At 37.0% G+C, this 23,401-nt stretch overlaps 1 protein-coding gene across 10 annotated transcripts in view; it reads left to right on the top strand.

The window, feature by feature from the left end:
- Nucleotides 1–22,202, top strand: part of LYST (lysosomal trafficking regulator) — an 89,342-nt gene extending 67,140 nt beyond the window's left edge. For 9 of the 10 annotated variants that reach the window (XM_075146496.1, XM_075146498.1, XM_075146501.1 and 6 more), the window contains 20 exons: nt 708–896; nt 1,631–1,776; nt 1,854–1,950; nt 2,626–2,687; nt 3,059–3,114; nt 4,153–4,305; nt 4,639–4,883; nt 5,628–5,694; nt 6,589–6,745; nt 7,145–7,285; nt 7,700–7,917; nt 9,552–9,782; nt 10,486–10,675; nt 11,581–11,717; nt 12,417–12,515; nt 16,028–16,167; nt 16,466–16,563; nt 18,273–18,429; nt 18,642–18,713; nt 20,073–22,202. In XM_075146496.1, coding sequence (XP_075002597.1) covers nt 708–896; nt 1,631–1,776; nt 1,854–1,950; nt 2,626–2,687; nt 3,059–3,114; nt 4,153–4,305; nt 4,639–4,883; nt 5,628–5,694; nt 6,589–6,745; nt 7,145–7,285; nt 7,700–7,917; nt 9,552–9,782; nt 10,486–10,675; nt 11,581–11,717; nt 12,417–12,515; nt 16,028–16,167; nt 16,466–16,563; nt 18,273–18,429; nt 18,642–18,713; nt 20,073–20,211 — 2,794 coding nt within the window. In that variant the 3' untranslated portion in view covers nt 20,212–22,202. Of the gene's footprint in view, nt 1–707; nt 897–1,630; nt 1,777–1,853; nt 1,951–2,625; nt 2,688–3,058; nt 3,115–4,152; nt 4,306–4,638; nt 4,884–5,610; nt 5,695–6,588; nt 6,746–7,144; nt 7,286–7,699; nt 7,918–9,551; nt 9,783–10,485; nt 10,676–11,580; nt 11,718–12,416; nt 12,516–16,027; nt 16,168–16,465; nt 16,564–18,272; nt 18,430–18,641; nt 18,714–20,072 lie in introns of those variants that run through there. The other variant, XR_012673084.1, reaches the window with a different exon arrangement.
- The last annotated feature ends 1,199 nt before the right edge of the window (nt 22,203–23,401 follow it).

The raw sequence follows: 23,401 nt of genomic DNA, 5'->3' as shown, positions 1-23,401 counted from the left end.
ACCCTTAGTGTTACAGCTGTTTTATCTGTCCAATCACCTCTCTGTTGCTGTGATCTGGGCAACTAAATGTAAGGCAAATGTCACTGCAACTAACCCTGATCTTCAGCGAAGAAAATATCATTATATTAGCGTAGTATTTGAACGCTTTTGTGAGCTACTTAGACTGCTGCTACTTGGCGTAATGTAAATTTAGGTAGCTTGTGGTAGATTAAGAGGTTCTTTCCATTAATTTAGATTTCAGGCTCTGCCATAAAAATCAGATCTGAGTTGCACACACACCGTGCTTCAGCGCAGGCAACTGTAGTAGCTGTAAAGGTCAGCTTAGTCAAGTCTGTCCAGATAAGCGGTAAGACTTTACTATGTTGAATAACTTCAGAGATTTGAGCAGTGGTAAACTACTGTTCTTCAGATTTTTATTGTAATGAGTATACAGTGATTAGTGAAGCATGCTAGTATATAGCCATTGATCTTCTGATTAGCTTGTCTTGTCTTTGGCCTCAAGTAATAGCTTTTTTGAAGGCTGAGAAGCAGAAAGTATTCATGAGTCTCATGAAAATTATGTAGGCTAAGTTGCTCTGTATCTGCTGTAACAAGAACTATGGATATCTACTGCCAAACTGATTGTATTTCATAAGGATTTTTGGTGTCTTGCCTTCCCTTTTCAGTGTGTTTATTTGACATTTTAAAACACAACTCTTTTTCCTCAGTCTCTTTCAACGTCTGGATACAAAATCTAAAGACATTTCTAAAATAGCTGGAGACATCACACAGGCTGTGTCTCTGTCACAAGGAATTGAAAGGAAGAAAGTAATCCAGCACATCAGGGGGATGTATAAGGCAGAGCTAAGTGCCAGCAGACATTGGCAGGAACTTGTTCAGCAGCTTACACATGATCGGTAAGTTGTTCTCTCATCTCAGTGAAAAAGCAAGAGAGACTCTATGCTGACATGCGCTTTTCGTTCTACTTAGAGGCACATGAAATGTAGATTATATTAAAATTAGAATTACATACTTTTGCTAATCATCTGATGGTTAGAGACTTGTAAAATACTTGATTATTCTCCTATTTTTTTAGGGTGAGTAGCCAAGTAGTATTTCTTTGCCATTTAGACAGGTGTTTTGTCAGATACATTTTGCTGTGCCTAATAGAATGAAGAATGTCATGAAGTTTTAATATCTTGCATTACATTGATGGAGTCACAAAACACTTTTTGAGTAGTGTTACTTACATTAGCATCCAGATGCTGTGTTCGCTAATCTGCATAGAGCAAAAGATGTTAAGTCTTGACAAGAAACCAAAAAATGGTATTTTTGCCACTGCAGAACTAGTATCATACCGTGTTTGTAGCAGCTGAGTTTTCAAAATATAGAATTGGATGCATTATATTGCTGTTTTCATCAGAATTAATAACTTCAAGAGCAGTCTTAAAGTAGTAGCTCATAAGTAGTCCGTCAGTGGGATAGCTCATGAAAATAAACTACAGAATTCAATCTTTTGATACTTTTTCAGAAATAATTGCCCAATGTACTATTGTGAAACTTCTCTTTCTACTATTTAAAGAAAAACAGAATGAATAAGCATATACACTGCTTCTGCTGCCAAACTCTAACATATTTTGGTTTTTTTCAGAGCACTCTGGTATGACCCAGTCTATTACCCAACCTCTTGGCAACTGGATCCAACAGAGGGCCCAAACAGAGAGAGGCGCCGCTTGCAGAGGTGCTACCTAACTATTCCAAACAAGTACCTTCTCCCAGACAGGCAGAAACAGGAAGGTAATTATTACATCTTCTAGGAATCTATCTGAATTGTAATGACTACTAGTGTCTTATTATTTGTGGGTTTTCTATAGGTGTGATAAAAACTCCATTATCTTATCTGTTTGAAGACAAAACACATTCTTCTCACTCTTCTACTGTAAAGGACAAAGCTGCAAGTGAACATATAAGGTAAGGTTTGGGTAACATTTACCTCCTTTTCCCACCTTCTCCCATTCCAAAGCAACAGTCCTCCTCGCTTTTTTGTCTAAATAAATATAAAAAAAAAATCAAGTAAGATAAGAGACAAATGTCAAAAACGGTAGGTTTTTTGCTATAGTCATAAGAAAAAGATAAGAGCTACCAACATGTACATTTTCTGAGTCTTAAAACAGTCTACCTCCATGACTTCAAAAATCAGTAAAAGCAAATACCATCTGGTGTGATATGGGAATGGGACTTCTATGGGATAACCTGATGGGCTTTCTTTGCTTATTTGTCACTTAGATATCTAAGACAGGCAGTGCTACTAGATCTGGTAGGTCTTTCCATCAGTGTTCAAAAGCAAATTATGTTTTCATCTTCTCTGCTTTTACCAACTCTGCAGTTGTGTCAATTTACCACCTATTACAGGCACTAATACTGCCTAAAATAACTGCAGAGAACACACAAAGAAACACAAATACACTAATGTGCAAGTGTAGAAAGTTGAGATTTTGTTTTCGTTCCCTCCTTGGGATTTGAACCATTAGAGTCATAGTGTTGAAAAGTCTTTCTTCAGTTGTAGCCTTTGAGGCTGTTAGTTTTAGGTATGTGCCGAAAGGTACATAAATCTGTAAGCAATATTAAACATTTTAAATATTTCAGAGTTAATCGAAGATGTATAAGCGTAGCACCTTCTAGAGAGACTGCTGGTGAACTGTTGCTAGGTAAGTAGAATTTTCAGTCCTCATAAATATCCTTTTTGTCTAAGATTCTGCTGTATATATAAACTTTGCTGATTTTTTTTTTAAGTAATTGAGCTGTTGCCTGACTTCTTATGGATTGTATACTTTATAGATCAGTTTTGCCTTTCTTCCCTGCTGTTTGCATGAGTGCTGTTTGGACTGTGGTTAAGTTTTAAAGTTGCAGACCACTTGCTGAAAGATGTGGAATGCTAAATTCTATTTCTGTCAAATACTGTCTTGCCCAGATACTATTCTTAGTATTCTTAACACCTGGACATTGTTTATAAAACATCAAGATGCATTATACAAATAGTAATATCATGTACTTTTTTTGCAACTATTTTTTCTTGCAGGTAAATGTGGCATGTATTTTGTTGAAGACAATGCTTCAGACACAATTGAAAATTCAGTAAGTATTAAAACATACTGTCCAGCTTTAATTTTTCCAAACTATGACCATGACTAGCTTTTGTCTACTGTCAGTGAGACTGCTGGAGTATTAGAGTTAGAGGTCTCTGGACAAGGCCAGCCAAACTGATTACTTTGGGTTCAGTGTTGCTTCTGTTGCCCCTGGCTGTGAAATTGGTGGTGATAGCAGAAAACAGGAAAGATGTGGGCCTGGGGCTGGGAGGGAATGAGGAGGGGGTGATGCGGGGGGGCTTCTGCACCTTGCTGTCCATTGCTCTGAGTTCATCAGCATAAGTGCGTGGAGCTTGCTTTGGTCTGCACCGGAGACAACTTGCCTTACTGGAAGCTGGAGCATTAGGAAGTACAGAAGCTTATAAGCGTATGAATTGTGCTGTACTCTACAGCATCTGATTCTTGAATTTTCTGTTATATAGGCTGTTCTAGCTCCTCCCTTATCCTGTACAAGAGAGGACTGTTTCATGGAGGAAACTGCAACTGACCTAATCCTTCTGATATACAAAGGCTCTGATGTATTATTTAAGTTTATACATCCAACAGATATTTAAAAAAATAATCAAGATATGGGTTATACTGCTGGAAGTCTTAAACTATTTTCAGGGAGCTCTTCCTTGCATCCACTAAGCATACAGCTCCTGTGGTTTAAGATGTTACCAGCTGTTTTGCTGCTTTGTCCTTCATAGAACTGTCAGAATTAGGATTCATGGCAAAGCTTTGCTCGCTTTGGTTGGCTGCCCAATATTTTAGCTTAAGAGCCAGTGAAAGTATGGCATTGCATGCTAGTGTTGGATAGGGAACTGGGGCAGCTGAGGAGCATGCGTGATGTTCCGCCTACTGCCTTAAGCAGAGTGGAGGATGGGAAACATGTATGAAGAAAATCACAACAATGTCTTAAAGCATCACAGCAACACTAAAGTTTGCCTTATGATATGCTGTATGGTTATAAACTGGCCCCATTTAAGTTTTTCTTGTTTGGAAAATCTACTATTTAAAATAACTTTTTCAATTGCAAATTCTGCAGAGCTTTCATGGAGAAACTGAACCAGCATCATTTTCTTGGACCTATGAGGAAATTAAGGAAGTTCATAAGCGCTGGTGGCAGTTAAGAGACAATGCTGTGGAAATATTTCTAACAAATGGCAGAACTTTACTCTTGGCTTTTGATAATACAAAGGTAATGTGGCACTGATGGATAATAATATATCAAAGCGTTTTGCTGTGTCTTCATAACATGTACGTTCATGCATTAGTTTTTAAGGAGACCTGTTGCATGGACTAATTAAATTCTGATTAATACCTTTGAAAAAACTTTGCTCAACTAGACTTCTAGACAAACACAACCATGTTGTAAAACACATCTCTGATGTATTAAGACAGTAAAGAATCTTAGTAATACTAAACATTATTCCATTACAACAGAAATTTGTAAAATGAGAGAAACTTACTAAGTCTTAGTAGTTTGAAGCTTTTTAAATTACATGGTTAAATCTATGGTATTTTCTTCTAGGTCCGTGATGATGTGTACCACAACATCTTAACTAACAATTTGCCTAACCTTTTGGAATATGGAAACATTACTGCTTTGACCCACCTGTGGTGTACAGGACAGATTACTAACTTTGAATATCTGACTCATTTAAACAAACATGCGGGCCGTTCCTTCAATGATCTCATGCAATATCCAGTATTTCCTTTTATACTTTCTGACTACACCAATGAAACGCTGGACCTAAATGATTCATCGGTATATCGGTAATATCAAATGTTTGGAACTGGTTATTTCTAAATACTTGAACTGATCGTCCAGTATAGCTTTTTAACTTCATTGTACTAAACTGCATACATACATGAATGGAACTATTCAGGGACAAGCCTTATCCATTATAACTTGGGCTTTTTACAATAAGTGGCTGCCTCGCCTCAGACAGTTAAATAAAATGCGTAGTATTGTGAGTGTGTCTAATCAAAGGATGCTATGAATTGGACTTACACTGTCTTAATATGAAATGGATAGTCCACAGATTTAAATAAAAGCTGTATGTTTAAATTCATGTGATTAAAGACTTCCAGGCCAATTAGCAAAAATTAAATAGAAAAGGAAATAATATGGTAAATTATTTGGCCAGTTACAAAATCATATTGTCTTTAATTGAATAGATCCAAGTGAATTGTCCCACCCTAATAAATTTCTGTTAAGCCAATTTAACATTTATGTGCACAAAGTCTTTGCCTTTATATGATGCCTCTGATTTGACAGAGGCACTTAGCATTTGCTTGCCTGTTACTGTGCTATGGGGTAGCCTATGGATCTGAGCTTGCCTTTAGCACTAACTAAAAGTTGCCTTTTTATTTTCTGAACTCTCTTGTAAAGTGCTATTAAGTTTTGCCAGTCCTTTTCATGACACTAACGGCATTATTTGTAATAATGCGTTATTAAATGGTATGAATCAACATCTTTATAAAAATGACAAGATATCAGTACTACTTCTGTTACAGAAATCTGGTCAAACCAATAGCTGTGCAGTCTAAAGAAAAAGAGGATCGTTATGTGGATACTTATAAGGTAATTTGGATAACTCTTGCTTCTTGCCTTTCCTGTGTATAAATGATATGAAGACTTTAATTTCTTTCTTAGTATATATTGATGAGGGGAAAAGAAACCGCAAATCCAGTATTTTATGTCTATGGAATTCTTATTTCCAGTATGCTGTGTTTTCTGGGAATTGTTTTATAACATGCTTGGAACCTGTATTTGCCTGTTCCTGTACCTGAAATCATAAATCAATTTAGTCTTTCCATGTGATACTACTGAGGAGACTAAATTGGTATCTTCTCACATATGAACATACATATATGTAAAGATTCCTAAAGAGCAGCAAGATAACTTATTACTGTTTATTTGAAATTACTTCAGTGGAACTTGTGGCTATTCTTTCTGTTTGATAACAGAAAAGCTGTTTTCCCTCAAGTACTCTGTTATTTTAACATGCCCTACTATGATTATACCGCTCTTTGATTTTTGCTCTTTAGAATGTTTTAAAGGCTGTAGGAAATAAAAACATGCTGGGGATGGAAAGCATCTGCAGCTGGACCTTCAAACTTACGTCTATATCATCATGGCCTAGTGTATTATTTGCAAATACTGTTTTTTCCATTTAGTATTGAAAAGCCTGTATAATGACTCTGCGGTGTTAGAAAACAAGAGAGGGCAAAAAAAGGCAAAAGTAATAAATAATGGAGAACAGGTCATTTAAAATGGCTTAAGACTTTGATACCTAACTGGATTGTAAAAGTGATCACGTCTTTAGACACTTAAAATGTATTTGATTCCAATCACTTCTAAATGTATGTTCCTCTAAAGTTTGTTTTATTCCTAAACAACTTAGGCTCTTATTTTTATTATTGGAATGCAGTCTAAGTAGGAGGCTTGTGACATTTTTTCCTACTACTTTTCTAGTATTTGGAAGAAGAGTACCGTAAAGGAGCACGAGAAGATGATCCAATGCCCCCTGTACAACCGTATCACTATGGATCTCATTATTCCAACAGTGGAACTGTGCTCCATTTCCTAGTTAGGCTGCCACCTTTTACTAAAATGTTTTTAGCCTATCAAGGTAAGGTTACTTTTGCTTGCACTTGCCTTTCACATCTGGGCCTTGTCCCCATGACCCAGGAATGCTGTATTGTTACTCTGTTTAGCATAGTTTATGAATTCCAAATAGCTGAGTTCAGTAAAATTAAACCTGGTATGCTCTCACAATAGATCGATTCCGAAATTATCGAGCTAGACCATAAAGCTGTACATCTCATATTTATACCTTAGTGTATGTAGAATAAAAAGCTGACCTATATTTGACTTGCAGTCTACGTGTAACACACAGTAATTGAGGTAGAAGAATTCTAAATGTTCTCTCAGCTAACTGGAGAGCAGTTAATTACTTGAAGTTGCAGATGTGCAGCTGTTATCGTGTCCATCAATCGATGTAACAAATTCAGTTTGGATTTCCTTACAGATCAAAGTTTTGACATCCCAGACAGAACTTTTCACTCTACCAATACAACCTGGCGACTCTCTTCGTATGAATCAATGACTGATGTAAAGGAGCTTATCCCAGAATTTTTCTACCTTCCCGACTTTCTGGTTAACAGAGAAGGTATACAAGAGGATACCAAAACTATACACCCAAAACAGCTGTACACTTGAGCTGGGTTGAAACTGAGGACATTTATATCCCTTGTCTGAATATGCTAAGCAGTAGATGTATGGGAGAAATCTGGCATGAATTTGCGGGATATGCTACAAAAGCAGTTATGTAAGGACTTAAGGGAAGTTTTTTCATAATTGTCAGAGGTGAATTGTCAGAGGTGCAAAGGAGTTCCCTATTGTCTGATTTTTCCATTTGAATGAGTATGTACAGCTTGAATGTGTTTGGGGGGACTTGTTAGTGGTGCTGCTTTGTTGATGAGCAGTCACTGTGCGTAATGGTTAGCTTTCATAGAACCCTATAAAGACCTTTTTGAAGTTACTGTCAACTAAAATGTTGGAACATTTACTCCCCTGTTTCTAGGTTTTGATTTTGGAGTACGTCAAAATGGTGACAGAGTTAACCATGTCAATCTTCCACCCTGGGCTCGTAACGATCCTCGTCTATTCATTTTGATTCATCGTCAGGCTTTGGAGTCTGACCATGTTTCCCAGACAATCTGTCACTGGATTGACTTGGTGTTTGGTTATAAGCAAAAAGGCAAGGCCTCTGTTCAGGCTATTAATGTCTTTCATCCTGCAGTAAGTATTTGTTAAGTAGTGTGTTTGTTCATTGTACTTAATAACTTAATGGGGGAAAGTTTGGTCTGACTTGCTTGGAAAAAATCCAGCATGAAGCAGGATCCCCTTGCTCATGAAGTCTTGAAGAATAAGAAAAGGCTGTAACCATTTCAGTGCAGAACTCATAAGATCCCAGGGACTGTTGTGAGACTTTGACTTTGTGTTCGTCTTTCTTGCTTTGAGATGGGCGTGGGAGATGATTAAGTATGGGGTTTAGACTTTCTGGATAGTTGTTTGCAGTGGTATACAGGTATTGTGTTTGGGTGTACCTGCTTCCATCTCATTCAAAACAAGCCTTTCATTTAGGCAGATTGTGCTGCAGCGTTTGATACGGTTAAAATAGTTGAGCTTGTCCTGAGCTCATTATTTGTGTTCTTCCCGTCATACACATCTTCTGTTTTGTCCCTCAAATGAGCACTTTCCCCTCCAGTAAATTTAATTTCAAATAAGTCTTCATTTAATGTAAAGACTTCCAGAGTTTCACTACTTAATTGTAACATGGATATCTTGGATTGTATTCTTTAGCTTCAATCCGTAGTATCACAAGGTTTGCTCAGCCAGGCAGTCCTGGTTTCAAATGCATTCAAACGTGTTCTGTGTGTTTAGTGTTCATTCTATAACTGGAAGAGCTAATAAAACAGTAGTGTTTGGCAGTGGTGGCTTTTTCTTTTCAAGCAGCCATCCAAATGCTTTCCTTCCTTTTCTTTTTTTTTTGTGCTTAAGTATTTTGTGCTTAAGTATTAGGACAAGAGGAAATGGCCTCAAGTTGCACCAAGGGAGATTTAGATTGGATATTAGGAGAAATTTCTTTACTGAAAGAGTGGTCAGGCCTTGGAACAGGCTGCCCAGGGAAGTGGTGGAGTCACCATCCCTGGAAGTATTTAAAAGACGTGTAGATGAGGCCCTTAGGGACATGGTGTAGTGGACATGGTGGTGTTGGGTTGACGGTTGGACACGATGATCTTAGAGGTCTTTTCCAACCTTAATGATTCTATGATTTAGTTGTTATTACCTTAAACTTCAAATACTACATTTGTGTGAGCGTGTTCATTGTTTTTTAAAGTGAAAAGTCAAGGCCTTTGTCAGTGTGACTGAGGAAAAATATGTGGTATGCAATTAGAGAGACATGAAAAAGACAAGTAGAGAAAGGAAAGAATTTCCACTCTCCTGAAATATGAAGGTTCTTCCTCCCTCCCCATCCCACACCAGAGCTTCAATATGTTAATTAAAAAGAGGTACAGAAAACAAACTTTTTTCAATTTTCTGTTTATCATCAGCAACCCTTCTGTTTTTGCACAGATTAGTAAAGGTCTACTAAGAAAACCTCTTCGACAGAAATTAGTCATGGAACACATGTAGGAGCAGCTCACATGATGAATCGTAAAGTGGTAGTTATCTCCAATAAAGAAGTGGTGACAAGGTTACTGTTCTCAGTGGCTCTTTAGTCAGCAGAGCCATTGTGGGATGGCTTCTGGTCCAAGTCTTAACCAAACAGCTGAAGAGTCTGTCTCTAAACTTGTGTGCATGTGTTGAGAAATCTCTCCCAAAGACAAACTGGACAAGCTTATTGCCCCTCCCGTTTTTTTCCTCTCTAGACCTATTTTGGGATGGATGTTTCTGCTGTTGAGGATCCTGTTCAGAGAAGAGCCCTTGAAACAATGATAAAAACATATGGGCAAACACCTCGCCAGCTGTTCCATGCAGCACATGTTAGCAGACCTGGATCCAGGCTTATTATGGAAGGAGAACTTCCTGCTGCCATGGGATTACTAGTGCAGTTTGCTTTCAGAGAAACCAGAGAACACACTAAAGAAATAATATATCCAGTATGTCATTTTGATTTGCAAGATGGTTTAATTAATATTCGTATGTTGTAATTATTGTACCCTTATGTTTACAGTTTCCTTCCTAAAACTGCAACTTATTGCCCGTAGTGTACTGTAAAGAAAGTACACAAAACCAGTAAAGTGACGGTGAAAATGATTTTCATGCATTTGTGATATATTTTGTGTCAAACTAAGATAGATCTGAATTTATCTTGGTTATAGCAAATAGGTGTTGGAAAGCATTTCACTTAACCAGTTTTATACTTCCAGTGATGAATTCTGGAATCTGTGTGCAAACCTATAGTAGGTAAACACATACTGTGCTTTCCTCCATCCTCAACTTTTTCACTGTCTGTAGGTCAACTTTCTTCGCTTCAAACACTTGTTCTCCCTAAAGTCCAGTGAGAAACTGAGTTCTTGCATTTAAAGAAACCAGTATTTTTCACTAAACTACCTGAACTGCAGGCTTGCTATCTCAGCCCTTAAAGAAGTGGGAGAACTCCCTTTAAAGCTAATAATTGAGCTGATGATACTACAGTACTTCATACTTGTCTTTCTACTATTTCTGGAATACTTCAGCAGTCCTTACCATGTGATTGCTTATGGGAATGTGATACAAATGATTCTCCCTTACTAAAGAAATAGTATTTTTCTGAAAACTTTTTACACCTTTTAATTTCGATCTTATTTGTGCTTGTTTTAGAGTCCATTACCGTGGATAAAAGGCTTGAAGTGGGGAGAATATGTTGGTTCCCCAAGTGCTCCAGATCCTGTTGTCTGCTTTAGCCAACCGCATGGAGAAAGGTTTGGCTCTCTCCAGGCTTTACCAACTAAAGCTATCTGCGGTTTGTCCCGCAAGTTTTGCCTTTTGATGATATATAGCAAGGAGCAAGGTATGATTTTGTGCTTATTCTCTACATGCACAATACATGCAAAGTAAGCCATAAAAAATTTAATGCTACTATTATTCTCCAGCAAACTTCCCAAATTTAGTCTCTGTTGCCAAAGATTGATATATAAATCCAGTAACAGCTTCCACGTGTGTGCTATCTTTCCTGGAGGGTGGATTTTACTTGTAATTTTCAAAAATACATAGAGGCATCCTGTAATTAAGTTGGTTTTTTTCATTAAAGAGACTGAAGCATGAGAATTTAACCTTAGAACTTGCCAGCAGACTCAGTCCAAGAAGAACTGAAAAACAGGTGAAAAGTATATGTGGCAACAGAAAGGAGAATTAAAGGAATGGTTTTTAGAGGCAGAGAATGAGGAAAGTATCAGTAAAAAGCAGAGGTGAAGGATCTTTTGCTTTCAGATAAACTTCTCGGAGGGATTCTTACTGATAATGTACAAACAGGTTCTCATATTCTTCTTATGTTTTCTTTGTAACATGTACTAGTGAAGGTTTTTTAAAAACAAATGGCTTCACATTTAGTCCACAAAAGTAAGTAACATTCTCCTTGAAGTTATGAACAATCATTTCTCTAGCTGGGAAGTATTCTCAGCCTCTTCCCCTTTTCTCCACTCCCAATAGATGCAACATTTCTGCAAAAAAGCTTTGTCCAGGTTGCAAACATTCAGTGTTCTCCAAAAACAGTTTACATAGTCTCTGAAAACTATATTTGTTTATAGTACATTACAGATTAAGCCATAGCCTAACAGAAAATATCTTATTTTGAAACTTCGGAGTTTTTATATTCTAGCTTGTGGTAAAACATGGACCTGAGATTTTTATTGTTGACTATCAAAGTGATCAACTCTTTGGTTGCATATTGACACAATATAATATGCCTTCCTTCAGGTGTGAGAAGCATGCACAGTACTGATATTCAGTGGTCAGCTATCCTGAGCTGGGGATATGCCGATAACATTTTAAGACTGAAAAGCAAGCAGAGTGAACCTCCAGTAAATTTTATACAGAGTTCACAGCTCCATCAGGTAAAAAATCAGTCTCTTGGTTTTAATTTAATATTGCTAGTTTAAGTGGTGGCCTGACTTGCTTTCATTTTTCTTGGAGACGAGCATCCAAACACAACTGTTTTTAACTTGTTTGATTCTCCTTTGGAATGTGTCCCTCATTGCTCCAGTTTATCTTGCTCGTGGATGTATTTCTGTACTAGGTAAAGAACCCTTCTGAATGCATTCGATTTTTGTAGCTTTTCCCTCCTATGGAATATTGGTGTGGATTTATAAAGGCTTACATTCTGAGCCAAGAAAAATGAATACAGGAAAAAATTATAGATGCCTAACATGAGAAGCAGAACCCCACTATAGTTTAGGATTCCTCTGAAAAAGATTGTTAGGGAACACTGCGTAATCTCCGTTATGCTCCAATGGTTGGTGAGATTCTACCGGGAAGATTTTGGCTGATGATACGGCTGTAGATCTAGAAGTCTGCAGTAGTTCACTGCTCTTTGGCTGTGAATTCTGGGCTACACAGAATTTCCCTCTTTACTTTGTTTCTGGAGTAATAGCAAGTATGACCTAGAGCAGGTATATTTTAACTCTTGGATTTCTTAAGCTTTTGTTAGGTTAACCAATAAAGAATCAGTTTGACCAAATGCTATGGCACAATGAAAACAGCAGTTAGAATAGGTTCTGTTCTAATTTTTTCTGGCTTTGTTTTGTCTTTCCAAGGTAACAAGTTGTGCTTGGGTCCCAGACAGTTGCCAGCTGTTCACAGGTAGTAAATCTGGTGTTATTACAGCATATATGAACAGATTCACTAGCAATACGGTAAGTTCTGTTGGACAGGATTTATATTTAAGGATTTAGCTGTATTCACTATTACAGTCTTTTTTTTTAAACAGGGAAAGTGAGAAAAGGGGAATATGTTACATTCAGGACAATTGCTAAAAAGATCAAGTGCTGTTTTAGTATTTATTTTTGAAGGATCTTCTTTGACATTGTTAAATAGATTTATCTTAGCATGTTTATTTGTGGGTTTTGCTTAAGCTGTTGTTCACATACTGCCAGTCTTTAGTTAGCCCTCATCATCTGGGGGCATAACTGATTACACATACAGCTCTGACTGTATTCAGGCTCGGCTTGGAATTGAAGCTCTCTGGCACGATGAAGCTCCCTACATAAAGGAGTAACTTTTTCTGTGAAGGAGACAGAGCCTTTCAAAGCCTTAACTGAAACCGTGGAATGCATTTCCCCAAAGTAAACAACGTTTCAAATGCAGAAGGCAGTTATACAACAGAGAGCCATGAAATCTCTAACAAAGTATATATTAACCACTAAGCCTCTTCACTTTGTCATATACCCCAAGGGGAAAAGCTGTGAGGAGGGAAGGGAGAAAAGTAACTTACATTACTTAATGCATTAGTAGAAGATAGTGAGATACTAGTAGAAATCACGCTGATACTATGTGGTAATAAGCATGGTATGAAAACACAAATAGAACTCAAAATTCATCTTCTGGTTCAGACTGAGTTTCTGAGCTTCTGTCTGACTTTCTCCAGCAGTAACTTCTACTCTTCACCGTTTTAACAAAGAGTTTGCAACTTTCTTGACAGGTCATTTCAGGTGTGTCTACAGGATTACCCATAGCAACAAAACTAAACTGATTTCTCAAATTTACCTTGATACAGGTATTGGCAAATGCATTTGTAGTATTGTACTCTTGATGCTCTTGAATCATTACATTAGCATGGGCTAGAGGGAACTTTGGTATGATCTGCTATGCCTACCTAGTTTCCTGTTTTCAATAGTGGCAAACAGCAAACGCTTAGACTGGGAAGAGCACAAGCATACAGTGTTTTCTTCCTTGGGTTTCTTCAAGTTTCTGGTGATCTGCCACTCGGACTTCCTGAGCTCAGCAGCGCTTTGAATTTAAAAAGTGAAGTAGAGCTTGAAGCCTGCAAGCTTCAGTCGGTTGGATATTAAGTCAGGAACCTTAACTGTTCACCAGAATAGTGAGCTTGTAAGCAACCTGTATTGAGACTTGGATTCCAGCTAAAATTTTTTGAGGTACTAAAATAGAAATTCAATATATTTGCCTTCTGCGATGCTAAAAAGAAACTGTAGTAGTGGGGTTATGATTCTTAAGTTCCCTGCATTTCCTAGAAACAAATGATTTTTGTTCAGCTGCACAGATGTTGTCTTTGAGACCATCTTTGCTGAATTTCTCAGCACTGACACTTTTACATGCCCCAGGCAGACTGACCTTGTGCCAGCTTTGTAGCTCCTGTTGTTGAGTCAGTTACCCAAGTCAGGGCTGCAGGGAATGCAAATGCGCTTCCTAGCATCTGTTCTGTATGCATCTTGTCAGCTGTTGGTTGATAAAGTGAACAGTCTGTTATAATGCAGTACTTGAAACATGAATATTTTGCCCTGTTTCACATTTATATAAATTCAATGCATAGGCATAAAACAGATACCATGTTGTTAATTGGATATGGGAATTCAAAGACATGCTGTCAGAATTAAAAAATACCTCAGTGTTGTACTTCAGATGCTCTGTTTTTCCTAGCCTTTGTTTAAGATGGTCAAAAAACTTATGAAGTATTCTTTGAAACTGTTATCTATCTTGACAATAAGTCATACCTTCATGAAAACCTCAGCCAAGATTTTCTGGTTGTATAAATTACTCCAGCCTTCACTTGCTGACTATTAGAGTTGTCTTGCAAACAGAAAGAGAGCACATTAATAATCTGTTTGAGTAAAACTGGGCAGTGATCGTTTAAATTTTCCATTCAAGTGCCATAGGTGATCATTTGGGATAACCAACAGAAAAACTGCTATTTAAAGGTAGATACATACCTGCATGTTTTTCCACATCTAGATACTGTTTTAGTGGTTGTCATCTAAAAGCAAGTGGGAAGTAAAAAGGGGATGGCATTTTAGGCATGAGGTAATTGTTTCATAACTTATTAGACCTTAATATAGTTGATGCTAAAATTTCAGCTTGTCTCATTACAATATTACAATATTATTACAATAACCCAGTAAAGAATCAATAAACCATTGCTTAGTGCTATAGAGAGAAGCTGCTAAAGGTGAATCCTGCTTTCAGTTCAGGTGTTGAAATGCAGATCAACAGCGAACACTTAAAGGAGATGAGAGGAGCCCAGTAAAAGGGTTATTAAAATCAGTTGTTCTTCAGAAAATCTGAAGTCTTGATTGTTGCTGTTATGGAAAAATATGGTATAATTTTTTTCTCTAAACTGAGCAAGGATTAAAGGAGGATCTGCATATGTGAGATACCACACTGTTCTGAGAATGACAACTGGATACTTTCATAAGTGTGTCTTACTCGGATGAGATGCTCAGTATCAAGAGCAAAATAGCAGGTCTTCCTGTTGTCAAAAAGTGTATGGACTTTTGCAATATTACATAGATTATAATTGTCCCTTTTAGTGCAGAACGACATGTAAATTTTCTACAAACTGAGTTAAGTATATGTATATTTTTATCTTGTGTGTTTCTACTTTCAAGCTTTTTTGTAGACCTGCTATATGTATTCTGTACCCTTTACAAAAATGCAGATAATGTGCTCTGACACATGTGAGGAAACAAGCAGAAAAATGTTTTTCTTTTACAAAGCTTATTCTGATCTCTGTACAGCAAGTTGTCTTAATTAAAACATTAGTATTCTGATTAAGCAGCTCCTTCGACTTAGCCAGGAAGTCTGAATAATTTCAAATTATATAACTTGAATAAGAAGTGTTATTTGGTGTTAAATTTGCTGCTTTAAGTTTTATCTAGCAGTTTCTATATTTAAATTTGACTTCCTACATGTTTTTCCAACTTGGTATCAGTGAAGGACTTGGCACCAGCTTGAGAAATTCCCAGTAACTTACTGTACACAGAGTGATAACTGAGCTGGATTTTCCTTCTATATTTCCAAGTGTTTCCTCTAGACGGTAAAATATTGAGGACTGTCATTTTGCTGTCATGTGGAAATAGCAGTCTTGCAGAAAACAAATCAGCTGATTTCAAGGTCTGTAATGGAGACAGAAAAAGTACAATAGTTCTTCATTTCGATTCATTGGACTACATCAAAATGTTTGCTTAGACTAAAGCACTGGAAGCAAAAAGTTGAACAGTGATATGTATGGCTTATCACACTATAAAGCATTAAACATAATAAAGTATTAACAACGTTGCTAAACTGATGACATTAAAACCAATGGGAACCAGTTTTTTGAAATCTAAGAATTAAACTTGTCCCTAGGCTTACTCTTTTCAGAAAAAAGACAATTTTTTTTCATGAGTTCATGTTTTATCTTGCTGTTTTTCAGCCTTCAGAGATAGAAATGGAGTCGCAAGTCCGTCTGTATGGTCATACAGCAGAAATAACAAGCTTGTTTGTGTGCAAACCATACAGTATAATGATAAGTGTCAGCAAAGATGGAACCTGCATCATATGGGATTTGAACAGGTACAAGTATATATGTAACTTGTTCCAATGGTTTTCTTTTAAATACCTGTTTTCCAACTTCTGGGTATCTTTACCCTTTTAAAGTTAACTGAATTTGTTCCATGTATATCTTAATGTGAAGTCAAACCATTACTGTTTTTTCCCATGAAGGGTGTTGGAATTCTAGAATAAATATGAAAAATACCATCATTGTGCAAAATGTTGATTGAAATTAATATAACTCTTAACTATTTTCCTCAAAGAACCTTTTCTGGTTTTGAGTCTGAACTTTTAGGCTTGTTCTCTTTATTTTCTTCAGGCTGTGCTATGTCCAGAGTCTGGCTGGACACAAGAGTCCTGTGACTGCAGTTTCAGCTAGCGAAACAACTGGTGATATTGCAACAGTTTGTGATTCAGGTATATTTGGCAGTCAAGAAAGCTGTTTTGACTTGCAGACATGAGACTTACTACTATATTAGTTACTGAGTGTGTGTAAATCATCTGAGGATGCATTTGGTCTCTTTTTGGAGTGCTCTTTTTTTTTTACATAGTAACATACAAATTTCTCCAGAAATGATTAGGTGAGCGTTTGAGTAAAATGTAGAGATGTAAAAGGTAACAGCTTGATCTCTTTATAAAAAGACTCGAAATTTCTCCAGATTCCTGGGAGACGTAAATCCTATGAAGTTAGCTGCTTTAATTTTTAACAGGTATTTGTTGTGAAAGGTACAGTTCTTCGGGGGAGTACAGTGTATTACAGAGCAACAGAATTTTTGTTAGTCACTCTATCACTTTAAATGCTTCCATATCCCCAGAAGCAAACATAGATTTGCTTAGCTATTCACTAGTTTAAAGCAAAGAGGAATAACAGCTATACTAAAGCAGAAGTAGTAGATATTTGTATTAAGGCTCCTACAGAGGGAAATAATTCTCCCCCACCTTATTTTAAAGCAGGTTTTTGTACTGTCTTGTTTTCCACATAGTACTGTTTCTAGCCAAGAGCATTAAGACCTATTTGAGCAGTGGGGTTTTGAGTATTTCATAAATCAGGATGCTCACTGACTTGAAGATCTTGTGTGCTACAAGACTGTGTATTGGTAAAACAGGGCCAAGTCAGAGACTTCACACCATTTTGCTGTCTGTAAGGATTCCTGTGTGTATTGTGTTAACGTGAGACTGGGGGGGAATAGGCTCCATCTAAATGACAGAATATTGTTCCATTGATCCAAAGAGGTACAGAATAAGAAGGAAGAGAGCTTAACTTTGTCTATCGATATTGTTAGAAGACAGTAATTGACCCAATTCTCGCTTTGTTTGGGCTGACTTTCTTTCTGTTTTGCCTTGAGTAAGATAGGTCTTACATACTGAAGTATGTTTTAGTCACCTTTTCTTACTGTAGTCCTCCACAGACTGAACTGAAACTAATACAGTTCCAAATCTGGGGGGGAAGGGGGCGAAAAAAAAAATAGCACAGTCTATAGTATTAAAGGACAAGGGGAAATTTTTCTGGCAGTTTCAGAAACCTAATATTTAGGTTTTAAACTGACATGGAGACTTTCAACTCCATTTCTGTAGCTCACAAACCAATTTTTTTTTCTGGAAAAGATTGTATTCTTCTTTAATTGGTAAGGGACATGAGTTTCAATCCCTTTTAAGACAAAGCAGTAGCTGGGTTATTAGTTCTTTGATAGAATCAAATAATCCCAGGTAACCAGGTAAGATAATTGTGCTTGCTACTTTTAAGTATTTTGCTTAAAATGCAAGCCAGGGTACAAGAACTAGCTGTTTAAAGTAGATAGTATGAATTGCCTTTTAGTGCTTCCCTGTTAACACAGGAAAATTGGTCATTAAAAGTAAATTCATATAGCATTTTTTAAGTACAATATTCATAAATATGAAGTGATGTCTTCTGAATCACTACAGTGATGGTGATGGTGGTTTCCATGCTCCCTTTCACAAAAGGGGGGAAGAGTTAATTGTTTACTGCAGCACACATCACTCAGTCATTTAAACTTTCTGATCTTTCAAGAAGTTGAATTCTTTAACACTTAAAGATTCTGTTGCATAGACCTAGTTGTAGTCTGGATTTATTTTTTTTAATACTGCCATGCTATGTTCTGTTGCAGTTGGAGGGGGTAGTGATTTGAGACTTTGGACAGTTAATGGTGATCTCGTGGGACATGTACACTGCAGGGAAAGTATTTGCTCTGTTGCTTTCTCTAACCAGCCTGAAGGAGTGTCTGTCAACGTGATTGCAGGGGGGCTTGAAAATGGAGTTGTAAGGTAAGCATTTGAAACTTTTGTTTATTAAAATGCTCTATAACTTAGGCTCACAGTTTAAAAGCATGTAGCCAAACATCATGCTGATATTTGGCTTTAAAGAAGATGGACAAGCTGTTGTTCAGTTTCCAATCTTAGTAGTTGCTAAATAGGTTATGTTTATCACTGAAATATTTGTAAAATTAAATGTGAAGAAAAATTACTCTTTCTTTCAGACTGTGGAGTACGTGGGACTTGAAGCCAGTACGAGAAATAACATTTTCGAAGTCAGCCAAACCTATTGTAAGGTAAGATCTTAAGTAGACAATAAATGGATTTTTCTCTTTGGGGGAAAAAAAAAAAACACAACACAACAAAATAGCCTTGATTGTTGAACGTGGATTTGACATGAGGACAGGAGGTAAACACCCGTGTCTAAAAAGAGCAATGCAATCCTACTAATTATTCATGAAAGCAAAATGAGCACAAGTGTACTGTATTTGTAATGACAGTAATAACTAGGTTCTGCTGCTGGCAGATAGAAATTAGCAAGATTCCCTTGAGAACTGAACAATAGCTACTCTTTTTATTCTTAAATTTAATATTTTTCCCCAGAATCTGTGTAAAAATCATGAGATAATCTTAACTTTGTTAGACTCAAATAGACAGTTTTTTCTCCCTCAGAAATAAATGAAAACACTGCATTTTTCATGACCATTTTTTTTCTGATGCTGGAGAGAAGTGGTGGAGAAGGGAGTAAAGGAAACTCAGAGGAGCCCGGAAGCTGCCATTTTGGAGTGCTTGTGTAATTTTCTCGAGTCTCATGCCAAAGTGTTTTCAGAACACAGCCAAAAGATCGAGTCTTTGATATCCCCAGTGGTACAGTATCCTGCACAGAGGTCTTAGAGTTATGCCAAAATCTTATCATCTTAATGTTAGCATAGTAACAAATTACTCTGAAAAGAATTTGTTTTGACCATCGCTGAAATATCGTTTGAAACCCAAATCACTGATCACCATTTTTTTTTTAGAAATGAAAAACATTGTCTGATAGCAGTTACTTTCTGTTATCTCCTTTAAGAAGCATATTTCACAAAGCTTGTTGATAATGATTTAGTAGCTGTTTAATAATTTAAAGTTTCCTGCTTAAATGAGACAGAAAATGGATGCTGACCTTCATGCTCTCTAACATTACCCGTGGCATGACTGAAGAGCTTTACTACTCTTATAGCACAAGAAATGCCCAGCTGCGCAAAAGTCCTATGCTGTGCCATGAAATCTGATGAATTTAGTTTCTGCCTTTGTCAGCAAGCAAGTTCAGAGGGCACAGAGTTCTGTTGCTGAAAAGCCTTCTTTTCAGAAGTAGAAGGGGCAGCCCAGGGAAAGAGTAGGATGCTGCTACTGATTGTACCCTTTTCTTTGACGCTGCAAAGAAATGAGTACTAAATTGCACGGCATGTTGAAGTGTTGGACAAAGCTGTAGTTGTCTGTTGGTTACAAAAATGAATAAGCAGGTATATGCAAACATATTACTATGTTAACGTATGCACTGGGTCTCCCCGAGAGCTAATCTTTGTTGGCTATACTCTTATGGGTTTTTTAATGTCTTCTAGCATTTTAAATAGCCAAATCTGATATAAAAAATAGATTGTCTTCTTGTTTTTCAGCCTTACATTTTCCTGTGATGGTCATCACTTGTTCACGGCTAATAGTGATGGAAATGTTATAGCTTGGTGTCGCAAGGACCAGCAGCGCTTGAAGCTACCCATGTTCTATTCATTCCTTAGCAGCTATGCGGCTGGGTGATGACTATTTTTGCTGCTAACTTATGTCTCTGATGCACTTTAAATCCAAAATAAATTATAGAATCTCTTATTTAACTGGATTTTGAAGTAGTTTGAATGTCTCTAGAATGACTGAATAGATTTTAAAAAAGAGCCGTCTAAGGTGGTGTAAAATTGCATACGTGCATATACAAACTTGAAGCATATCCAGGTCACCAGGAAGCTCTGGTCTTATACTCCAATACCAGCAAAGTGACTCATAAATGCTCTAACATACAAGTCAAAATGCTGCAATATAAAACATAGTAGTATTTTTTTAAATCACTTCTTGGACAGAAGTATTTAAAAAATTGATTGATAATGCTTATTCCCCCTCTTATGTTGTAAAATATCAGCAGTGTAAAGTTCTGTAAATATATATTAAAATGTCAGCATATGTATATTTGATTAGTTGAGCGTGGTATCGTTAGCTCTGGGATAAGCAACCCAAAACTTAAAAATCCAAGATCACTTAAAATTGCTTTTTTTGAGAAGCAAAGAACTTAGTAGGTGCTTTTTGCACCATCTTATGGTATTGTAATGCTAAAAATCTGTTATCTTTATATTTGTAATTTTTGCCATCTTCTCTGTTAATGTAATAGTCTTTACAACAGACAAAAATAAAATATTCGTCTTAGTGATGGGTACACACCTCATGGCATCATGAAGCAATAGTTAGATCACATTTTTGTTTTGTTTTTTAATGTAGTGTTAACTCCCTAACTTCATAACACCTAGCTATTGTGATTCTGTGGCAGAATATATATTATATACACACACAGCTTATCTTCTGGAGCTCTAAAAAAAAAGGTATTAAAGAAGACACAGATGTGCTTCTGTTCTAGTGTCATTGAAGCTCAATACACTGTAAACTGCTTGAATCTAACTGCTTGAATAATCAATGTTCATAGGCATCAGATGATTTGGAAGAGTTGACACAGATACACTGTGCAAATATGTTACTTATTCCTAGGTGCTATTTTTTGAGGAAAAAAATAAGCCTTCATTGTGAAAGGCTTAACAAATTTGAATTCTTAGGCCAGATCAAAAATTAACATTTCAGTTGATAGATTTGAAGACCTCTAAACCTGACACCACGAATGAGTGCCTGCTAGTCATGCGAATGGTGAAACAAGAATGGTACACAAGTCTGATGTAGTTACATTTTTCTTTTAAATTGCTTGCTTTTTCATCATTGACATGTTCTGCTATTGCCATACAGACGAACTGCTATATCTTCTCATGTTTAAGGTTCATCTGCCTTCAAAACACTGTATATGAAATTGTCAAGTTGTGACGAAGATGACATACACGTAAGAAATCTTTACACTACTTCTGAAAATTCCAAAGAGTCTTCAGAAATTCGTGCAACTTCGTGATTGAAGAACTTTTCAAACTAGAGAAACTTAAGAAAAATATTCTCATGGTCCATGACACAAAGGCTGATCTTTGGTTCAATTAAGCAAGTGGTTACATACTGTATGAATTGAATTTTAAACTGCGTATGTTGTAGCAGCATTATATGGGATGGCTTTAGTCATGTTTTTCACTGTCTGAATGTTAATGTAAGGTCCAAATACAGACTGAAAAGCTTCCTGGCTCATGTTGAAGTGATGTGCTTTATTTAAGAGACAAAATACAAATATTGTGGGTTTGGGGTGCTTTTGTGCTCCCTGGTTTGGGGTGTTGCTCACAAAGGCTTATTTTTATAAAGTAGAATTTCACTTGTTACAAATCAATATGCAAAATTGCTGGCCTTGTAAAGAGTGCAATATTATATATTTTTATGTAAAAGTAAAAATGATTTTTTTGAAGCAAGGAATATTTATTCAGCTTAACATTCTGGAACTATTAAAATAGTATTGCAGTAGTATCTGTGCATGATGTACTGAAATTTCCTGTAAATGTCACATTCCACACTGTCTTTGTATACACTGTCACATTGTTGGGTAATAAACAGATCTTTGTACCAAATTGTTTGAAATCATTAGAAACATGTTTTTGGCTTAGTTTCACCTCTCTTCTTCTAGGGATCTTTTGCACACCTTGCTCCATGTCAATTTCTGCTGGTTCTCAGGTCTTTTCATACCTTAAAAATCACAAAGTGGGGAAGTTCTGTTTATGGACTACGTGATGTGGCTGTCAAACTGAATGGGAGGGTATAAGATTGGAAGTGGGAAACCCTAGGCATATCACTTTGCATGTGTGCACGTGTCCTTCCTTCCTGTAGGATGTGTGGCTACAATTTGGATGAAGTGATGGCTCTCAAAGCAGAGACGTTCCCCTTCCTCACAGCTGCCTCCTCCCTGAAAACCTGACTGAGCTAAGGAAAGGCAGAAAAGCAACTCCTCTCTGGATTCTCTGAGGGAAAGAAGAAAAAGGTGCTGGGTGGAAATTGGAGACTGGGATCTCTGGGAGGCTTCTGACAGAGGATGCAAGGCTCTTCCTGTTGGAAGCCAGGGTTTGGGAGAGGTTCATGTGCCAAGGCCTATCTAGCTGATACCACTTGTGGGGTTCTGTGGTAAACCCAGATCATTATGTTCTGACTGTGGAGGTACGTGGCGAGAAAAGGAAGGGGAGGCAATAGCCAGATACTCCCTTGTGGTAGGGATTGGAGAGGGAGTCTCCAAACCATTACTGAAAAAGGGAACCCTGATCTCGCGTTCGAGATCCACTGTTTAGACAAACCCATGACAATGGATAGAAGAAACATAAGCAAATCAGTAGAGAACTGTATCTGTGAACTTAATTAAACATGATAAAATTTTCTGCAGGAAAAATGGTTTCTGTGATGAAATAACACCTCTTGACTCTGAAACACCAACTTTAAGGATCTTCTTTGCATGTAAACTACATCTATCTTTGGAGAAAGAGTTGAAGGAGTTCCTTCATACTGAGGAACAGCCTCTTCTGCCTTCCAGGATTTCTTGATTTACTATGATTGCAGGATTTACTATGCATTTCGTGGAGAGAACTCTAGAGAGCAGTGAGGAAAAAACATCACCTGGTTTGCTGCTAACAAACTTTTAGTTTACCTTTTAGTTTTCTTCATGCTTTGTTTTGTTTAAAGCTGTATTGGCTTATTTTTTTCTTCTTGCGTATGCAAATGAAGTCACACTTCCATGTGCTGTTACTCTATCACAAAAATACAAAACAAATACTATTTAAAAGCT

This window comes from Calonectris borealis, chromosome 3 (genome assembly GCF_964195595.1).
Source record: "Calonectris borealis chromosome 3, bCalBor7.hap1.2, whole genome shotgun sequence".
NCBI lineage: Eukaryota > Metazoa > Chordata > Aves > Procellariiformes > Procellariidae > Calonectris > Calonectris borealis.
This window is presented reverse-complemented; position numbering and strand designations above follow the sequence as displayed.